At 37.8% G+C, this 21,885-nt stretch overlaps 1 protein-coding gene across 1 annotated transcript; it reads right to left on the bottom strand.

The window, feature by feature from the left end:
• Positions 1 to 1,479: 1,479 nt before the first annotated feature.
• On the bottom strand, positions 1,480 to 15,833 carry LOC149024815 (ERAD-associated E3 ubiquitin-protein ligase component HRD3A-like). Its single transcript, XM_089145009.1, has 6 exons — positions 15,104 to 15,833; positions 14,505 to 14,996; positions 13,202 to 13,417; positions 3,782 to 4,105; positions 3,427 to 3,669; positions 1,480 to 2,082 (listed from the first exon to the last, which is right to left on the bottom strand). The coding sequence occupies exons 1-6, from the start codon at positions 15,656 to 15,658 to the stop codon at positions 1,861 to 1,863; spliced, it is 2,052 nt and encodes a 683-aa protein (XP_089001135.1). The 5' UTR covers positions 15,659 to 15,833; the 3' UTR covers positions 1,480 to 1,860.
• Positions 15,834 to 21,885: the final 6,052 nt, after the last annotated feature.

Here is a 21,885-nt window from a genome sequence, read left to right as displayed (position 1 = left end):
AATTGTAGAACTAGAAGAACCTGCGTGGGGTTTTCTCACCGAAAGGAGCAAAATATGAAAAGCTAGTTGAGTTTCACCCAAGCATTGAAGGATTCATCCTTTCTTAAGTATTTAATTCAAAGAGAAGAAAAAGAGGAAAATAATTATGTATTATAAATAAAACAAAACAACAGGAAAAAGTGAAAAACCGACATTTAACCAAGAACAGAGAAAAGAGAAAAGGAATTAGAACACAGAAACACAATCCTTGGCTAGTTTCAAATAAATATGGTCTTCTGCCATTTGGGTTCTTATCGTCCAATTGACTTTCATTCGAAGGAATTTTATCTACTTCAATCAAAATTATATTACTTTCTTTATTTTAGATCTACTTTTGTCGTACTTGGTTTATTCAGTTTAAATTAAATCACTATTCTATGTTATGGCATTTAAATAGAATATGAGCAGGCCACTCAATCAATATGATAATTCTTAACTGCCTAACCTTTTTTTTTTAATAATGTTGGTTGAAATCCTTAAAGCTCCTTCTTCAATGTTTTTAAAAAATACATTAATTGTCTAATACCTGCATTTCTTCATTTCATGCATCTTACTTTAGTTTAGTTGAGACTGCGTCAGGATGAGAAGTAAAAAAAGTGGGTTGAGCCACTTTTAGTAGTTGCTATATTCAATACAACACTTATTATTTTGGTAAAATTATTGAGTACATTTATATCCTCGAAAGCTCTTGTAAACCACATTCTTTTATTTTTATTTTTTTTGGTAATCAGACTTTCAGAAACTGAGCATGAGTTCGGCAACCAATTAGAGGAACATGGTCAATAACTCGGGCCCTAAACCGAATAGGCCTTCCGTGCTGGATGATCCGCAACACAGTTGGATCTTGTAAACCACATTCATGACATTGCTTATTGGTTTCCTTGATAATTGGCAACGTGCTTATGGGATGCTTCTTTTGGAATCACATTTTCAACTACTAGGAACTTTAAACCAAAGCCAAAGGAGAAGATCAGCTGAGAACTCTTTAGTGCAGCTTTTTTAGGCCCCATCTACCATCTAGCAGCCGAGGAGGATCCAATTTTTCTCAAGATAGTAACACAGAAACCCCAATTACATGACAAACCCCAAAGTTACTTAGGAAAGATGTCAATACAAGAGTTCTCACCATAGGGGTGTAAAAATTGGAATAGAACTCTCCCAACACATAAACACCCACAGGGTAACTGACAATGTCCGAAACGCATTCACTTTATTTTGTATTTTGTATGTAGGGGATACTCCATCCTATGAGGTTGATACCTCCTCTGCCTGTATGCAAAGGCTATTAGACTATGTTAAGAACCCTACGGCAGTGTTAAGTTCATACTTCCTGTTTTTCTTAGCTAATCTCCAAAAAACAAAACTCACACACACAGAGAGGGGAACCCCCACCGTATGGATCTTACTATTCTGGGTTCAATCTTTGTTAAACTGTCAAAATATAACAGAGAAAAACAGCTTATTCACAAAACTATGAAGAATTTTGAACCATGAATTTCATACCCCCAAGGAAAAATATCTGAACAATCAAGGTTAGGGAAAAGGTGTACTACATGATTAGTTTAGAACTGAGCCCCCCAAGTTAAAATGAAATTGACAATACAATAGATGAGTCTCTTTTGGTCCAGTTTTCACATTAATCTTTTTGGCCCCTAGTAACTTTACACTCATCCATCAGGTGTTGGACCTTCTCCAATCATTCCAGAGGACCCCCATATTCCCAAGATTTCAGTAACAATATAATGGTTCAGACCCTGGAGATTTTTTCCACAGGTAGATCACACTGACTATCTTCACCAGTAAGGAGAATCATCATCGTCACTAATTGGGAACAGGTGCATTATTCTCATTGGGTTGGATTGGGAGAGGCATCTGCCCAGGGGCAGCAGCTGCATGCCTTCTTTGGCGATCGCGAAGGTAGAGAACCGTCAATAGGCAGACAAAGAGAGTAAGGATTGTAGCATTGCCTTCATCCATGATCACATTATCAATCCAGGCTCCAACTTTTGGATAGACTTCAGGCAATGAATCAATCAATCTAACCTGAAAAGACAAAAATAAATAGCAATTCAAACATTTAGAAGACTGATCAAGAGAATAATCTAAAGATAGATCAGCTGAAATGAAACTTCTCCTTAGAATGACAGAATCAAGCAATGCAGAGACTTTTAGTGGTAAAGCTAACTAGTGTCCACAATGACTGGACCCAATTTAAAAAACAGTTGAAGGTGCTGTAAACCATTCCTTTTTTGGGTCAAACTATTAACCCTTCAATTGAACACCAATGTAGGATTTCTACTGTATAAAGAATGCATATTTGCTACAAGTAACTCAAATAACTGGGTCCTCTAAATGAATCCAAATAATTCAGTCAGCCAAGCCTACTCAGGAATTTCAACTAGACTTTAGGCAAAGAATCAATCAATCTGAACTGAAAAGACAAAATAGAAAGCATCCAAGTATTTAGGATGTGTTTTCTATTTCGATAGGCTTCAGGCATCAACATGAATTGAAAAATGAATCCCAATAATTAATCAGCCAAGTCTACTGAAAAATTTAACTGAGTTGGTCAATAATTCGAGATTAAACTATATCAAATACTGCAGAGATTGATAAACAGTTACTTGCCAACGAACTTGGTAAATGTTTGGGCTTTATAGTGGCAATTCAAGTTCATTCAGAACTTGATCCACTGGGAGTTGTATTCATACTCTCATTTTCATCAGTCAAATTGTAAAGCATCTCTTTGGAATAAATTACCCATTTATTATGGATCAAATCATTGAATATGTTCAGGTTGTAAGTTATTGGAAAAAGACTAAATAATGACTTACATCAGCAAAAATTGTTTTATTACTCCCTCTTTGACTCCACCTTTAAGTCATTGCCTTACCTATGAGTTACAACCCCAGAGGGATTGCTCAGATGGCAAAAACCCCGACCTCACATAGAAGAGGTTATGAGTTCAACTCTTCCTGGGGCCCAACTACTAAAAAACTAATAATAATAAATGTGAGATACAAACCAAGTTTCCTCAATATGAAGATGACTGTTATGGGATGTATGGGGATATAAATTATGCATACTTATTTTTTATTTTAATAATTTAAACCATAAAGATAGCCAAGATTTTAAATTCTCAGAACTGGAAAGCAAATTGTGCACTGCTTATCCAGCCCAATATGAGCTCAAATTTGCAGAATATCAATGGAAGACAAGGATCAGTAATGCAAAACCATGATGCTATCTTCTTTGCATAAACCTGGATCCTAATTCACATACAATACCTAAAGGTGAAACAATTGCAAATGGAATTCAAAACACTATACATCGCTAATATCATTATTTATTTTATAATGAAAGAAAGTTACAAAAGAAGAACCTCACCAGGAAGCTGTCAGCATAGTTTTTCCTTATCCACAAGCTCATGAGGGCCAGTGAGACAGGCAATTTTGCTACTGGATCACTCTCAAGGGCTTGATCATAATAACGCTTGGCAAGATGAAGATCCAAAGGAAGCCCAAGTCCATGCTCATGCATGTAGCCCAGGTTGAACATGGCTTGTGCATTGGACTGTGATTTAGCATGCATGTAAGCCTCCGCTGCACGCTCATAATCTCTCTCAGTACCCTGTAGTTTAAAGTGCAAATTTAAGATGAACGGAAACTCAAGAAATGGGAGAGCATCAGAAACAAATTTTCTACATTTTGGACTCAGATAGGCCAACCAGCATGACACATACCCGACCATAGTAATAAGCATCCCCAATCAGCAGAGCAGCATGTTCATTACCCTGTTCTGATGCTTGCCACCACAGAGAATGTGCACGTTGATGCATTTCTGCATCCGTGCATAACCCAGCCTCTCCCATGCACATACTGTGTTCACCAAATCTGTCTAGAATCCATGCAGCATTACTTTGTGCCACTTCATATCCTAGCTCGGCCATTCTTGAGTACAAGAGGAATGCTTTGCCCAGTTCACCCTTTAAGTATGACTCCAAAGCCCATCTTGACAATGAACTCCAAGGTCCCCTCTCTGCAACAAACTTGTACAAGCTAGTAGCCTGAAAAACCAAGCAGGATTCAATTATAAGGATATATTATGCATACATAGGTTCAGGAAAATGGCTGGCAGCAGCAGTGTTTTTTTTCGTTTCTGAGCAGGTTATAATGTTGCATGGTCTCATTGTTTGCTTCGTTTTGTTTATTTTGGAAGGTAAGTACTCGTAATCATAATTCATACCCTAAAAACTTCCTCCTAGAATTCCTTTTTTTGTTTTCACCCATTCATTGCCTTCAGATTAAAGATCAACCTACAGCATATCCAGTATGGAAGTATCTTGATTTCCTTTCATGTCACTATGGAAGAGGAACCAGCATTAGTACATGAAACCTGAACCTAATCCTATTTTCTTTTTCATGCTCTAACACCTGAAACCCTAAAACAGGGCTGGTTCTGATTTAAGATCCAGTACTTGACCCTCAATCCTATTGAGACTACAGCATTTACTGGATGGGGACCTAAAGGCTCTAGAATCAGCAATTTTCTAGTTTTAACCCTTTGTCTCCACCTGCAGTAGGAGCATTTTTGCTTCCATATAACTACTTTGTTTTAGTGGGAATTCTGGGAATAGGTTAACCCCAATCTAATCTCATATTAATTTTGGTATCTCAATTCCCAACCAAGCTGTCAAGACAACTGAAACCTAGAAATTTTGGCCAAAACACTGAATATTTTCTATAAGCTTTGTTTGCCTACTTCAGGATGCATGTTGCCACATGAAAGAAAAGCCAAAATTTCAACAGAACAGTCCACTTTTAAAATGAGTAAGATTTTTACAAATTTCTCTCTTTCGGGATTCAATATCAAGTCCTCCTATCAATAACTTTATATAAGCACAATTGACCACCCAAGTTGACTTAGAATCCTCTTAAATTGCTGACTTATGCTCGCTCAACTGTCAGTCCACAAGGAAGACTGATCAGCAACTTGAACATAATTCTAAGTCAAAACCATCTAGTTTCTGGGTTTTCCTTTTTAGTCCTTCTGATTTGAAGTCATTTTCTTTGTGCATATTTCATATCAAGGATCATGCACATTAGGATTAAAATGATAAATCATTTAGTCTCAATCCTAATTTTTTGTTTCAAAAGATTCTCTAGCTTGATGCAACTTTAGGTGCGTGTTTGTCAACTGTATTTCAAAGAACGGTGTTCTTTCCAAGAATTGTTTTCTACGGGAAAGGGGGGGGGGGGGGGGGGGGGGGGGGGAGGGGGGGGGGGGGGGGGGGGGGGGGGGGGGGGCGAAAAAAAAAAACCATGCGTTTTTTTCCATGGTTAGCATTTTTATCAAAGAACATTGGCTGAGCACAATTTTGAACGTTTGGTAAAATTTGTGTTGAGAACATTTGGACTTTTAAAAAAATAATAATAATAAAAATAAAAATAAAATCTTATGAAGGTGGGAAGGAGTTAGAAGTGTATGAATGAAATTTGTGTTGAGTGTCCCTCTTTTGTGCATAATTTTGAGACATGTTTTTTGTTTTTGAGAACAACGAAACAAGTTAAAATTGTTTTGCAAAAAGCCTTCTCAGACATGAAAATTAAACCGGTTTGTTTTCTAAAAACGAAAGGACAACCCATTTTACCAAATGCTTTTTGGTGTGATTTTCGGCATTCTGAGAACGAAAGAACACCAAAATCTGTTCCTTAGCCCATTACCAAATGCGCCCCAAGCTCTTTTATCTTGCAAGACCTTGGACGACTAGCTTAAGTTTGCAAAAGTTCGTCCTCAGTAGTTCTTCCAATCAACATTTCTATTATGTCACAATAATTCCACCTTGCATGCATGCTTGAATAATATCAAGCTCTGAATTCCATCTTCAGTAGTTCTTCCAATCAACATGACCTTTATGTCTACAACAATTCCACCCTAAATGCTTCAGTAATGTCAAACCCTGAAGTCATTCCTTGGTAATTCCTCTTCTAATCAACATGTCATGTGTTCTTCAATTATTCCACCTTAAATGCTGGAGTAATATCAAGCTTTCATCACATTAAAACATATGATAGTGTACTCCAGCACACGTCACAAGATGGTTTTTGTAAACAATCACAGGATTTGTAACCAATACTGGGTAGAGAGAAGAAAAGGAGAGAACTACTGCTGAATGGGACTGGAAGATAGAATCTACACACCACTCAACACATATCCTACAATTATATCATATCATACTATCATACTACTACTATATAAAAGTACAAATTCACTTTTAGTTTGGTATACTCTTTCACTGGCCCAAAATACCCCTATCTATATCAACAGTTGCATCTCTTAACACACCTGCGCTTGACTTTAACATGTTTGTTTCCTAGCATTAGTCCTGCCCAACAGGTATACGTCTTCACTAATACCCACTTATTTCAAACCTTATGTCTTTTCGCAAATAGTCACCTCCCTTATTTTTCTCTTATAAATACTATCTCCAATAAAAAAAAAAACCTCTCATTACATTCCATGATTTCATCCCATCCCAAAAATTTGCCCAATATTTTATTATTAAAAAAAAACTCAAGAAAGTGAGAAAAATAGCTAAATCCTAATCCTCCATAGCATCTATTTTCTCTTTATTGTCACTTCCCATATTTCTCTCCTACAAACATTATTTTCAAACGAAAAATGTCTCATTGTATTTCAGCCCATCCAAAAAATGGAAATTACTTGGGGAATAACTGCAGCTTACTATCATAGGGGTGGGGCGACCTAAGGGAAGTGGATAGGGGGGTATAAAGCTGGGGAGGTGGGTCTAACAGAGGGGGAGGCGTGCTGCTATTGCAGGAAGAAGGGGAAGGGAAAAAGAGGCAACGGTTGCAATGGGGGAGGGGGAGGGCTGTACATACTTGGATGGCTTCGAGTAGATGGTTGCTGAAGCTTGAAAAGGGGCAAGAAGAGCTTAATCGCAAAAAGGCAACATATCCAGCTGCAGGTCACACCTTGGGATTCCACAACTTTCTCTCAAGTCTATTTATCAAATCATAATTTCCTTCATCAATCGAAACTGAATTCCTTTACAAGACTTTATTGGTACTTATAGAAAGGAATTAGACTCCTACTTGACTCTTCTAAGAAAACTAACTTACTTCAATTACTTGCTAAACAAGTACTCAAATAACTAACTTGACCAAGTGAAACAAACTCACTCCAACTCAAACTGAAACTCTCACATAACTTTCGAATTGGGACTCCGAATAACAAAGGGAAAACAGAAAAAGGACTCTCAAAATTAACTGGATTAATCCCAGCTACTGAGGACTTAATCCAAGGGTAGAAAAATGATAAAAATACGCTTTTGTTGGTTTGGCCCCCAAGGCTTGCCTCAAAGAATGGGTGGATCTGGGCCCTCTTTCAGGGCCCTTCTTGGGCTGTCCTTGGCTGGTTACATCAATATTTAAGCTATAATTGTTAAACAAACATCAAGAACCTACGTGCATCTGCACATGGTGTTCAACTAGTATTTATAATAAACCAAAATCGAATTAGATAAGGAACATAACTCCTAACTCTTATCTAATTAAACCAAAAGCTAAACAAGGAACTCGTTAATTAAGCCAAAAGCTGAGCAAGAAACTCACTACGACTAGGACATTGGTAAGTGAAGACCTAAAGCAACAAGGAAACCACGATAAGGGAACCTTTTTATCTTGTTACAACATAATATCTCATATTCATCTCATATCTCTAACATTCCCCACAAGCCGGAGTATACACAAGGAAAGCTCCAACTTAGACAAATAAGGATAAATTTTAAAGGGAACACAAGTTAGTGTTGAACCTTGTAGCAACCAAACACCAGCAAGCTCAAAGCAACACTCCAATCAATTGTCATAAATCCATATCTTCCCAAGAAATAAAATGCAGCACCTAACGACGACATCAAACACCCTTCCCAATGAAGGTCACAAAATGCAACACCCTATGGCAACCAAGGTGCGAAATTTCGGTAAATTTTTTAAACAATGAAATTTGGCGATATTTTGCCCAGTTTGAATATGATTTTGACCCCCAATTTCGGGGGGCATTGGAGGTCATTTTGGACTGAAATTTTGTGTGTAGCCTATCTGATGTCAATTAAGACACTAGGAGTGCCATGTTAGCCTAAAACATCACCTAAATGAGTGTTCTTAATTGGCACATACCCGACTTTACGATAAATATTCAAACAGCCATAACATTTAATCCAGGAGGAGTTACGGGACCCAAAACATATCAAAATAAATGGCTCAAAAAGCTCTATAGTGTGTGTCATTTTGACTGTTAAATTCCATTGTTTAATGGGTATTAGGGCAGCTTTTAGTTTCCTAGTTAGATTTGGGTTTCTAATTTTGAGTCATTTAGCTTTCTTTTATTTTCCTAATATTTTTAGGGTTTCTTAGCTATATATACATATCATTGTTATCTAGTAAGGAGATTCCCACTTTTGAATAACAATTTTCAGTTTACTAGAGTTCCTAGAGTTCTTTGTTCTTCGCGCACGTTGCATCAATGTCGAAATCAAAGCAAAATAAAGCAAGAATGCAAGAAACATAAGAGAAAAGCTCTGGAAAATTTGAGCAAAATTTCGCCAAAAAGTATCGCGAGAAATCGCCAAAATATCGTGGGATATCGAGAAATCACCATTGCAAATCTAATTTCGCCCCCTTTTTCTGCTAGTTGTCAAACTGGCAAAATATCACCAAATTTCGGCAATATTTCACCAATTTTTCCTTCACCCTGACAGCAACATAAAAGTCTATCAAACGTATCACCTAATGGCTATAGAAAACTTCACCAAATGTAGCATCTAATGGGTACATCAAAGTCCATAAACTTGCATATCTAATGTCTGCACAAAAAATTTTCATAAAAGTGCAACTCCATGGCTACACAAAAGTGCAGCTCCCATGGTTACACAAGATTTTTATAATAAGAGCAACTCTCACAGGTACACAAATATTTCATAAAAGTACAGCTCCCATGGCTACACAAAAGCCTATTCCAAGGAAGGCACACCAATAACAATTAGACTCACTCTTGAGTGTATAAAATCCATTAAAAAAAATCTCACACAATTTACTTTGCTTGTTATAAACATTTTCAATCTCCCCCTCACGTGTAGCATTACACGTGACCAAAGAAGACCAAAATTCAAAAGAAAAGCCCTATATATATTCAATTAACACTCACACTAACCAATAAAATCCACAACTGATTCATAAGAGTAAGACAACGCCATCATAGTAATTAATCCACCAATCCAGTTCCATTATTGGCTGAGTCCAAGCAAATACCCCAAAAGATAACATAAATCTTGGATTCCAAACCCATTTTTGGTAACTTATGGGCTTACAAAATCAGCAAATTGACCCAACTTAAAGAAATAACGGCGATATGAAATTGTAATAAACTGGATTTGTTTTCAAGGGGCTATCTTTTTTGCCCAAATTTCAAGGGATTATTAGTAAATAAAGGAAAAGAAAGGGAAATTTGAAAATTTTACAGAACTAAAAAGGTAGTGGCAATGAACATAATTATGAGAAATCACAAAATAGGAACACCCAAAAAAAACTACGCACAAACTTGGAAGGGGAAAACATTCAATGGCAAGATGTAAATACCATGAAAACGTATGGGCAGTTGGGCACAACTTAAGGTAGGAAATAATCATTATAAACTAAAAAACAGTCCCCCTATCATGTTACATCATAATATCTCATATGTCTAACAGTTTTCATATCCAAGACTCGTATCATATAATTAGGATCTTTTAGACCTAGCAAATATATAAGGCTGCGTTTGTTTGCTGGAATAAAGGTGGGGTGGGAAAATTCTTGAAAAAAACAAACTTTTTCTACTTTTCCTAAAAGTGTATATTGTTTGGTTGCTTGGGGTGGAAAAGTGAGAGACAAGCTTCCTTGAATCAAGGAAACTTGTCTAGTGAGGTGGCAACCCAACTTTTCCACCCCAAGGCTTTTTAAAACCCCACAAATTTGGTGGAATTTTGTGAAAAAGTTTGGAAAAGTAAAAGGAAAACCCTTTCCTTTCATTTCCTTCTCCCTCACCCCACTACACATGGGGCTCAAATGTTTTTTTTTTTCCCACCCCACCTTTGCAAACAAATGCAGCCTAAAGATAGTTGAACAGTATCTTGGGAAAAGATGGCTTTTGGCTCTAAACAGATAAGTACATCAAGGTCATCTTCAACCTCTAAACGACAGCCAGTGATAACCTACTCTCCTTTCCAAAATAATGACACACTCATAAGAATTCCGATCAACCTGAAATTTTAGGTGAACAATCTCAACGCATAGGTCTCTGATGCAATCATTAGCAGGAAAAATGTAACATTGTACTCGGCAAAGAGACTCGACTGAAAGAATCCAGACCTGCCCTTTGTCACAGTTTTGGTTCTCAAGAATGAGGTAACTAAGGGGTTGGATTCTCTGGTATCCCACTCAACCTAGGGTAAAGATTAGATAATCAAGATCTGAGAAGAGGAGTATTGAGAGGGATAGAAAACAGCCTCTGTGTTCGCTGTTATTGCCATGACCGAAAAAGAAAGAAGAAAGAGGAATAAGAAGAGGGGTGGGGGGGAATAAAGAGAGCCACTCAGGAAGGATAGGAAACAACCCAAGGCCAATCCTTGGATCCACACTCAAATAAAATCGTTCATTCAACACTAACCACCAAGAATGAAGTGGCACGTATTTCAATAGGAACAAAAAACTCCCACAGGAACAGAAGTAGATCATAACGGGAGACTATCTCCCACCTAGCTATCTCTCTAGGGGAGAAAATAAATATTACACTATTAACACCAAATCGCTAAATAAGTCCCTCCAACTGTTATTAGATAGAAAACTCAGGTAAGGCCAATTGCATTTGAGTTTGGATTTGTTGATTCTATAGAGCTAAAAGATTAAAAGATTTGCACAAACCCCCCTTTACGCGTTTCCCTTTTTTTTCCCCCCCTTTTTGTTTCTTTTTTCCCCCCCCCTTTTCCCGGCCCCCCTTTTCCGTTGCCCCGGCCCCCTTGGTTTCCCCTCTTCCTTTGGTCTTCCTTTTTGTTCCCCCTTTTCCCTTGTTTTTGTTTTCTTCGGGGTTTTGTTGCTCCTTGTTTTTTCGGTGGCTCCCCTTTGTTCCCCCGTCCTTTCTTCCTCTCTTCTCTGCGCTGGTGGGGGCTGTTTCTTCGGTGTTTGTTTTTTTTGTTTTTCCCTCCTTTGGTTCTTCCCCGCTCTCTTGCTTTCGTTTTCCTTCTGCTCCCTCTCCTTTGGTCTCTTGCGTTGTCTTGTTCCCCCCTTTGCTGCTTGTGTTCTCTGCCGTCTGTTCTTCCCCGCCGCGGTCCTTTCCTCTCCCTTCCTCTCCCCCGGGTTGTCGGTCTCCTCCTTGTTGCTTTTGCCCTCTCGTCCCCCCTGTTTTGGGTTGCCCGCCCCCCCCCCCCTCCCCCCTCCTCCTGTCCGTCGGGGTTGCGGTGCTTTTTGCCTGGCCTGCCTCTCTCCCCCGTCGCCTCTTGGGCCGGCCGCCCTCTTTGTCTTTCGTTGTTTCCCTTTTCTCCTTCTTTTTCCTTCGTTTCCCCTTGTTTTGTTTTTCCCGCGGGGGTGGGTGTCCTCGTTCTGGCTCCTGGTGTTTGTTTTGTTTGTCCTTCCTCCTTTCCCTTGGGTCCTGCGCTTTTTGGCTGTTCCCCCGGTTGCCCTCGCCCCGTCCCGCAAGCTGTCGTGCCTGTCTCTTTCCTTGGTGTCCCTTGTTCTTGTCTTTCGGTTTCCGTGTTCCTTTTTTCCCTGGCTTGTTTCCTTGGTTCTTTTCGGCGTTTTCCTGGCGTGCGGTGGGCTCTGGTCTGCTCTGTTTGGTTTGTTCTTTTTTTTGGTTGGCTGTTCCTGCTCCGGGTGTTGGTTCTTGGTCTTGGTTTGTTGGGTTTGGTTTGCTTCGTTTTTCCTGTGTTTTCCCTTGGTGGTCTGGTTGTTCGTCTCGTTTTCCGCTAACGAGTTGTGCCGTCCAACAAAGATAGTCAAGCAACATTGTCATAGACCAATCTAGACACCAGACAGAAACAAACAGGTCATAAAACAGGTTTTGGTTCAAGGCGAATCACTGGTTACTAAGAGATACTTTTGTAATTACATTTCCTTCATCCTTCAAAACCAGAACTACTTCATCCTTCCAATCAGTCACTTAAATGATTGTCTCACTGCTACTGTATGGCTGCCTTGGCTGTCAATCTACGATCGCCCTTGAACAGAGTTCCAGAAAAAAGGGGCGACAAGACAAGAAGAGACAGATATCTCATGATATGGAAGTGATAAAAGCGAGTAGTAAACAATGAGCTTAAGAGTACTTCCATTCATATTTCAATCAGTCTTTTGAAATCTAAGTCCATCAGCATACTATGGAAAGATGCTTCTAAGTTTGCCATTCGGTCATTTTAATCATGTGTATATGTTGTGAGAGGGACAAAGCCCTCTCCATCTAGCACTAGTGTTAGTATCGAAGGGATTAAATCCCTCTCCTAGTCTCTCATTAAAAAAAATCCATCTCCTAGTCTTTGTCTAAGTCCTCCTTTTATTGACAGGCATGTGGAGATTGGCAAATAATTTATAAAATTGAAGTTGGAAAGCGGCATAATTTGTATGCCATTTGTGAAGTTTGAAGATCAAGTAGCAGATATCTTCAACAAAAGGTTATGTGGATATATGTTTCATCATAATTTGACCAAAGTTGGGCATGCATGATATCGATGTCCCAACTTGAGGGGGTCTTGTGAGAGAGACAAAACCCCTCTCAATCTAGCATTAGTGCTAGAATCCCTAATCCTTGTTTGAGTCCTTTTATTTCTTTTTAATTAGTTATATTCCTATTTAGACTTAGAATAAAAATAGATAGGAAAACTAGTCTAAGACTAGGTCTTGGCCCTAGTCTTCTGAGGCTTGTGCTATTCACTACCACTCCTACATTACATCAACAAACTATTTATCATTTTATTTTTTTATCAAAGAAAGGGAAACACGAAAAAGCTTGGCCAAAACTGATAAAAAGAACACATAAAAAAGTAATTGCACAAATTTGGTCAAGAAGAAAAGGATATTATGAACATGAAAGCACTCCCTAAAGAAAAGTTGAATATGTTTACCATAGGAAGATTCTTCTTAAGGCCAACACCTGTATGGAACATTTTTGCCAATTGGTAAAATGCTTTTGGCTGTCCAGCATTGGCTGCAGTGATGAAAAGATTGCACGCTAATCTAACATCTCTTTTAACACCAATCCCTTTTAGATACAACACCCCCAAGTTATAATGACCACCAGGCTCTTTGTTGTCTGCAGCTTTCTCAAAGTATTCTTTAGCCTACAAAAACAGAAATTAGCTTTAAAATCACAAGCATTTTAGATTTTGACAGAATCACTCAATCTAAACCAAGTAGGTGAAAAGGGCTCAAAGAACATCAGAACGATTAATAATTTGGATGATCGATTAATAATTTGGGTGATCAATTTGAAGCATAAATCAACAGAAGTATAATAATGCCTCAAATCAACTACCTCAATACTTGGCTCAATGTATCTGCCATTCTTTGAAATTGAATATGAATATATAAGGAATTCATACACTGGAAGTCTACAACTGACATATTATGGTTTTTGGGCAGTAAATGATGAAGTCCAACCTCCAACTCCATAAATTGGACCAATATTAGGCCCAATTCATGGTTGGATTTTGCCATATTGAGCCAGCAGCTAAATATTTTTCAGATCTTGAGCGGAGAGCCCATATTTTCTTAAGTGGCAATGCTTCTAAAGGACTCTGTGGGGCCCAAGGACAGATTTGAAGATGAATGATGTTTTGCTTTGCACAATACAATGCTGTGAGATGCAGTGAGGTGAGAGGCCTACAGATATCTCTGAATTTAGAGATTAAATTAACCTGACACTTTCAGCAATGCTTCACCAGTAACAGCGCTAAACTCAGACAGAGATTCAGGCTCCATTTGAGACTCACAGACGCTGGTGAGTTGAGTAATTTCTGATCAAATACCTCTGCTACAGAGTTGCAGTAGACCCCTGTTTAGCTGCGGGTTGTTAACCTCAACTGTTGGGTCATTTGGACCTTATCGTGGGTGGATTTGGATGGGGTTACTCTGTACCCAGCCTTGCATTAGAAAATTTGTCCTTTCTTCTTTAGTTTTGGGACTAATTTACATAACATTCCAGCTTTATATTCTTGATTCGCTTTCTTAGCGTAAGTAGTATCAGATAACATATGGAAGCCCCAAGATATGCATCGTCTAGGCAGCCACTAACAAGCTTAATGAATATAAAGGCAGCTCACTCAACGAAGACAGTTCAAAGAAGATTGAAATTTCAATGTAAGCGATGAATGCAGAGTAAATTCAACCTAAGAATAGAAGACCACAAAAATAGCAACGTCGACTTACTTTTGTGTAGTTCTTCTTTTCCACTCCATAGCCTTTAACATACAAGTAGCCCATACCATTATAAGCGGAAAAATGCTGTTGTTTGGATGCCAATGTAAGCCACTCGAGCGCCTTGGTGTAGTTCCTCTCAACCCCAGCTCCCCTGGCATATATTTCTCCAAGAAGCTCCATGGACCTAGGCTCCCCCTTCTCCACAGACTTCAAAAACCACGTTAATGCCTTTGAATGATCACGCCTCACACCCCTCAATCCGAAATAATAGATCATCCCAATTTTGTACATAGCCCCGGCGTTCCCCTTTAATGCCTGATACTCAGTGATCTGGAAGTCCTCATCGTCTTCCCCTCGTGACTTTCGCAATGCCTCTTTGTTTTCCTCGGCGCCATTATGTAATCTAACTTGTTCAATCACAGGCGAATCCTTGGAAATCAGAAAGCTCGAAACTGCCGCTTCCGCTAATTCTGCGTAAAGACTCACAGCCTTGTCATACATCTGCAAGCAAGCAACCAAGCATAAACAGCTAATAATTTGGTCAAACAGAAACAGAAACAGAAACTCTCCTCTCTCTCTCTCTCTCCTCATGGTAAGGATTTTCGTACATCCTGTCTCAAATATGTGTATGCGAGGGCCATCTTAGACTGCATGTTACCACCATCCGCGGCGAAGTGGTGATGGAGAAAAGCCTTGGCTCCGTTCTGCTCTTTCAATTGACCCGTTCCATAGAGAAACCCCAAAGCCGACTGCGCATGAGGGAATCCACCAACCGCAGCAGCCTCGATCTCCGAATTTGCTTCCTCCATCAATCTAGGTTCACCGGAGCTTACGGAGGCAACCATCTTGCGGATGCCAGAGTAATACAGGGATTCGTTTTCGTTCGCCAGAGAGGTATCTGACGTGGAGTCGGGCTCGAAGATGGGACGCCATGAACCTGGATCGAGTTCGTCTTCGGATTTAGCATCGGAATCGCCGAACTCTTCCCAATCCGATAATTCACCATTAGAAGACTCGTCGTCGGTGGAAGAGGGAGGATTCTCTTTGAGGTCCTCTTTAGTGAGAAGGAGAACAAAAGGGCGCGCAGTTGCAGAAAGAAAGAAGAGAGCAACGAAGAGAAGAACGGAAACCCGTTTGATCGTTCTGCGTGCGTTGCGATGCATCGCCCTTCCCCGTCCCTGAATAGAATTCTATATTCGTTACTCGGCAACGTCCACAGTTCCACCAGAGTAAAATCAATCAGTCATCAAGAAAGAAAAAAAGAAAATGCAGAAGTTTGGGCGTGGAGGTGAAGACGAAGGAACCTTCTAACCGAAAAACCAATAATAATAATAATAAATCTAGACCGATCCGATATCATTCACATCAAAGTTTAAATTTCCGAAAATTTTAAACGATTGGAAATCGACTCGTATATAAACTCACTGAGCCAGAGGTTTGACCTAGTCTGGTGTGAAGCCGCTACTGGACCATCAAACAAGTTTTGGGTCATGCACTTGGTGCTTGCATGCCACCCTAAACCTAAAGTCAAGCAACAATACACACTACTCATTGTCAATCCTAACTCCCTTGCATTCATTAAGTTCACAAAACCCTAATTCACTGGGGTTTCTCACAATCTGACTCGAGCATCAAAGGTGACCCACTAATCAATACGATTGGCCTACTTTGACTTTACTTGATTTCTTGGCAGATTCAGGTTCAATTGAGTCCCCAAGCCTGTGTGATCTAACCAGTTGCCGACACTAACAGATATAATTGATCATCATCTCTTGGAATATCTCAAATTTACTATATATATATATATATGAAATTGGCTATTGTTGTTTCACCAAAAAAATTGTTGAATATCATACTTTTTTGAACATTCTATGTTTTTTCCTCGGGGTGACCCGGATGGGGAAGGATTTGATGTAGTTATTCAAGTAATAATTCAATATTTTTCTCAATGTATTCGTATATATTATATATATTTTTAATCTACACGTACCTTTTACCGTATCATTTGGGACTTTGTGTACATTTGAAATTCCTTCTGTCTATCTTTTCAATTTTCTTTTAACAAATTTTTCATTCTCGGTAAAGAGATTGTAATTTTGTATCGTGGCCAATGGTGGTGTGCACCTTGCATGGCTGCTCGCAATACTAATTATGTAGAAAATTAGAGGTTGAAGTGAACAAACTCAACACCTCATCACCTAATTTTGAAATCATTCTATCCTCACGTTCAACTACTCATGAATTCCTTCCCCTTTAGCTTTCTATTTAGATGTGTCAATGGTCGAGTACTTCATGCCATTGTTGACACTCCATATCAAGAAAAATCGATATCCAATGCACCATATTGAGATTTGAGGCATGAAGAACTCAAACCTAAGGTCAAAACCAAAAGTAAAAACTCAAATGTAGATATATTTTTGTGATAAGCATAAGAATTAAAGAACATAGGTGAGATACTTTTTTTTTGTTTTTGTCATCACCAAACCAATCATAGCAACCGGAGGCCCACATATGGGTTCATCGGTAAAAGAGTGAAGGTCAAGAGACCTTGAGTATATCCTAAAACTTTCAAAAAAAATGAAAAAAAAGGTAATCAGCAAGACCATTGCAAAGTGCACACCACAAGCCAAGGGGAAGGTAAAAATAAAAAAGGGTGAAAATAGATTAGTTGGTATGTTTTCAAGATAGGGTGACATATGGTGAAATTTCAAGTAAAATTTTTTTTTAACAAGAAAAACATAAATAACCTTAAGAAACCATTAGCAAAAGTACATTCGTCCAAGATGTCTTTGGTATTTAGGTCAACATCAAAACAAAGGTCCAAATTAGTTCTAGCATTATGGCCTAGATTGTGTTTTTTAGCGTTGCCATTTTAACAAAAACATCCAGGACTATGGGGGATTTGAATTTGGAGCACTTGGCATCTTTCAACTTTGTTGCTAGGTCCAGAAGCGTCTTCAAGTGTTGTAGAGGCCATATTGTTGTTGGAGACTTGGGAATAAGGCTTGTGATTCTATCATCATTGCACCAAATTTGTGTTACTGAAATGTTTGTTTCCTTAGCTAATTTCAATCCTTTGTTTATTGCAACAAAATAGTGATTGTTTTGCCATCCACGCAAATCCCCATACTCCAGCCTGCGTCCTTTAAAAATTCATTAGAAATCCCTGCATAGAATGAGATAGGTGAGTCATTATAAATGTGAAATGCTCCTTCATGTATTGTGGGGTTGTGTTTAGGGGATGACTAGGGTAGATCTGGAGTAGAGATTCACAAAATGGGCTTCATTGTTCCATCTACAAATATTATTCAAAACTCCATATGGATTAGGTTTTTGTTTATTAAACACCACAAGATTCCTTTCTAGTTTCTTACCCATAAAGGGCAACACGTAATAATAAAACTAGAGAAAAACCACTAAGTTACTCCTGTATGTAGTTGTGTGTCAACTAGCATGGAGGCACATAAGTGGAGAAAAGATTATGTATTCATAAATTGTGTTATGAGTCCCAGAGGCCCTACCGCCCAGATCCTTTCGGTCCATTGGCACGAAAAGAAAACATGCCAAAGAGTCTCTATCTTATCTCCGCATAGTTTGCAAACAATATCAATTTCCGTCCATCAGGATAGAATAAACTTAACTGACAGTATTGTAGTCAATAGACGTCAAAAGAAAATTTAAATTTCAGGTGGATGGGGAGTTTTCAGAAGAATTTCCCCAATCTTTGAAGTTATTGCAATTTGTTATGTCTTTGCATTGCTCATCACGCCAACTTAGTAGATAACTCGTCATTGGAAGAGATTTTTTATATCCATCTGTCGTGTGATGGTGTTAAATAAAAATGGGAGAAAATACAGCTAGGAGGGTTAAAAGTTGAGAGATACTCCCTATTGAAATCTAGATTTCGAACCATCTGTGCTACCGTTGTTTCTGGCACCCAGATAGAGGTATGTTAGTATTCCTTGATAGTAGAGGTGCCCTCAAGGAGCCAAGGATCAAACCAAAGAGAAGTTTCATTTCCATATCAAATCATTCTTTTAACCATCCCCTCAAGCTGGGAAATAACACTACATATACTATTCCAAGGCCAAGATCCCTTTTTCTTACGAACTTTTGGGTTGAAAATAGGGGTCTTTGAAAAATATTTGGCCTTAAATGTTGAAGCCCATAAGCTCTCATGCCCATTAAGGAGTCTCCATCCTTGCTTAAGCAATAAAGCATAATTAACATCTTCCAATTTTTTGAAGCCAAGACCTCCTTCAAATTTGGGCTGGGAGCACTTATCACAGCCAATGAGAATAAGCTGCTTATTCTTTGAAGGATTCTATAGCCAAAACTTTTGGCAAATATAATCAATTTTCCTACAAAAAGAGAAGGGAAATAAAACACAGCATTTGGTAAACAGCTAAAGGCTGCAACATGGATTTAATGAGAACTTATCTTCTCGCATAAGATAGCACAATAGCTTTCCAATTTGCAAATCTTTTGTTGGTCTTCCCGAATAGAAAATTAAGATTTTTACATCTAGCCTTTTCATAGAAAAGGTTTGCACCCAAATACAACGCATCCTTTTTCATTTATGAAATGCTAAGAATCGAGAAGATCCAATTTTTTATATTGGGATCTACATTACAGCTAAAGAAAGCACCATTCTTTTCAAAATTAATTCACTGGCCTGTTACATTGGAGAATAGTTCCAACACATCCGTTATAGATAAAACATCCTCAACTTTTGCTCTACAGGTATCATCCGCATAAAAGAAGTGTGAGATTTCAAAGGCGGCAAGGGCAATTTTAATCCCCTTAAACAAATTTAAGGTTCTATATTTTTTCAAGAATCAGGATAAAACCTCATATAAGGAGAAAGAGGTAAGGGCTTAAGGGGCAACCCCCTAACGCAACCCACGAGATCTTGAAAACCATTAAAAGGGGCAGCCATTGAGTTTTACATAGTAGGAAGCAAAGCTAATGAGTTTATACACCAAATCACATATTACCCAACAAAATTTATTACTTATGTCCAGGGGCGGAACTAGGATTCAATATGGGGGGGGGGCAAAGAATGGAACTCCAAATTGGGAAAGCACTAATGGTTTTTCGCTACACATATTGTATGGGTCCTTAAGACCCATTGAGGGTCCCACGTATGAATTATTTTATTATATTAAGGAATAAACTCACATATATTTTATGGGGCCCACACATATTTGATAAAAATAAGTAAATAATTGATAATGACAGTTTTTTTCAACAAGATATAGATAAATTAAAGCATCCATACAAAAAAAAAAAAACACATAGCTTCAACCTTAAAATGTCAAATGCAAACCAAATATTTTTTTTTAAGGTAAGAAATGCAACCAATGGTACTTAGTTACCTTATTAACTATAGACATTTTATTTATAATATAAAATCAAATAGCAAAAATTGTAGACAAAATAAAGAAACAAAGAATAAAAAATATAAAAATAATAATAATAAATAAATTGAGAAATAAAAAGAGTACCTAATTGTAGGGAAGATTTTTTTTCCAAATTTTCTTTAACCCACGTTTTTCTAAAAAAGGAATAATAAATAGGAAGAAAGAAACATAAGAAAATAAATAGGAAAAAAATAGGAGAGAGGAGAGAGGAGATATGAGAGAATATATGAATTGAGGAGTTAGTTTCTAATTATAAATGACATTTTGAATATCTAATAATATTTTTTTTTCAAAAATTTTCTTTAATCCACATTTATAGAAAGAGATGAGAATAAATAAGAAGAAAATATGTGAGAGAGAAGTGGGGACAATAAATAGGAATTGAGGAGTTATTTAAAATTTGTTCTCAATATTTTGGGGGGGGGGGGGGAATAGTGACATTTCACATGTGAAAAGAGAAAAAAGTGGAAAAATATAAAAAATTAATATAAAAAATCCAAAATTTAAGGGAATTAATTAATATTTTGAAAAATCCCGAGCATGGTAAAAAATTCGAGGGAAACTCAAGTTTCGACCAGTTGAAAATGGGAAACTTGGGTGGAAACTTGAGAAATTTCGAGGAAACCAAGGACTTTTCCGTACAAGTTTCGACATCAAGTTTCGACAGGTTTTAGAGAGTATTTTGGGGTGGGATCCTGTATTTAAGCTAATTAGAGTATAAAGAATACATTTGTTGTATTTTGTTAAAAAAATCAATGTAGATATGTCATTCAATGTACATAACATCAACGTAGAGTTGTCCAAAAAGTACATTATAAACTTAACTACTTAAGCACATAACATTCAATATATAATTTCTAACTTCAAAATAGTTGACAATAAAAGGAAAATACAACTTAGTGTTAAAAGGAGTGCCAATAGTGGATTCATCCGTGAGGGTGCTATCCTAACATCCTCTCCTCCAACCAACGAACATAGACATCCCATGACATTTTATGCCTATGGTTGTCAAGTTAATCGAAACTCTCTTTATGAGTTGGTCATCAATATGCTTAAGATAACCAACCCGAGAGAATACGCACTTTGGATAGGGAAGTCCTGATGGAGGGGGTATTTATCGTGGGTATTTGGGGAAACATGAAATAAACAAAAAAATTGAAAATTAAATTTCCTAGGTTTCCACGAAATTTCCCAAGTTTCTAAGAAATTTCCCAAGTTTCCCACGAAATTTCCCAAGTTTCCCACGAAATTTGGGAATTTTTTTCCTCATGAACCAGTTAGTCAACCGGGTCGACCAGTTTTGACAGGTTTCGAGGTTTCGACAAGTTTCGACGAAATTTCGAAAGTTTCAATCGAAACTGAGGACTTTTTTCGGTCCTCATGAGTTTCATTTCGCATTTTCCAAAATGGGAAATTTCGGTGGAAATTTCGCAAGTTTCGATGGAATTTTGTTCTATGATCCCGAGGGCCATGGCCTCCCGGCCCCTTAGTAGGTCCGCCCCTGCTTATGTCTTACTTCCGAGAGTTATTCATTGAACTTTAACCCACTTCGCTCATATTAAAGGATTGTTTTATTAAATTTAACTGTATAAATTTATTTTCTTGTTATGAGGTGGAAAATCTCATCAAATCTCTGGATTCATGAATCTGAGAATTATACCCATTTGGTTTTAAAAATCTCCAGATTCATGAAATCTAGAGATTCACCATGTTACACTAAAAATGTGAATATGTAGATTTATGGGAAATGGTGAAATCCAGAGATTTTAGAAAACTTATACATTTGCATATTCACAAAAATTACGTTGATCAAATAGTTTTTTATGATGAATCCACAAATTTCATTCCACAACCAAACATTTAATTTTAAAAATTTTGATTCCATAGATTTGAAATCTCAAGACTCATGTAAACAAACAGGTCTAAACTCTTTTGAAATTCTAGATTTATGGATGTGAAATATTTGT

This window comes from Hakea prostrata, chromosome 2, assembly GCF_041222555.1.
Source record: "Hakea prostrata isolate BN-2017 chromosome 2, UWA_Hpros_2, whole genome shotgun sequence".
Lineage (NCBI taxonomy): Eukaryota > Viridiplantae > Streptophyta > Magnoliopsida > Proteales > Proteaceae > Hakea > Hakea prostrata.
This window is presented reverse-complemented; position numbering and strand designations above follow the sequence as displayed.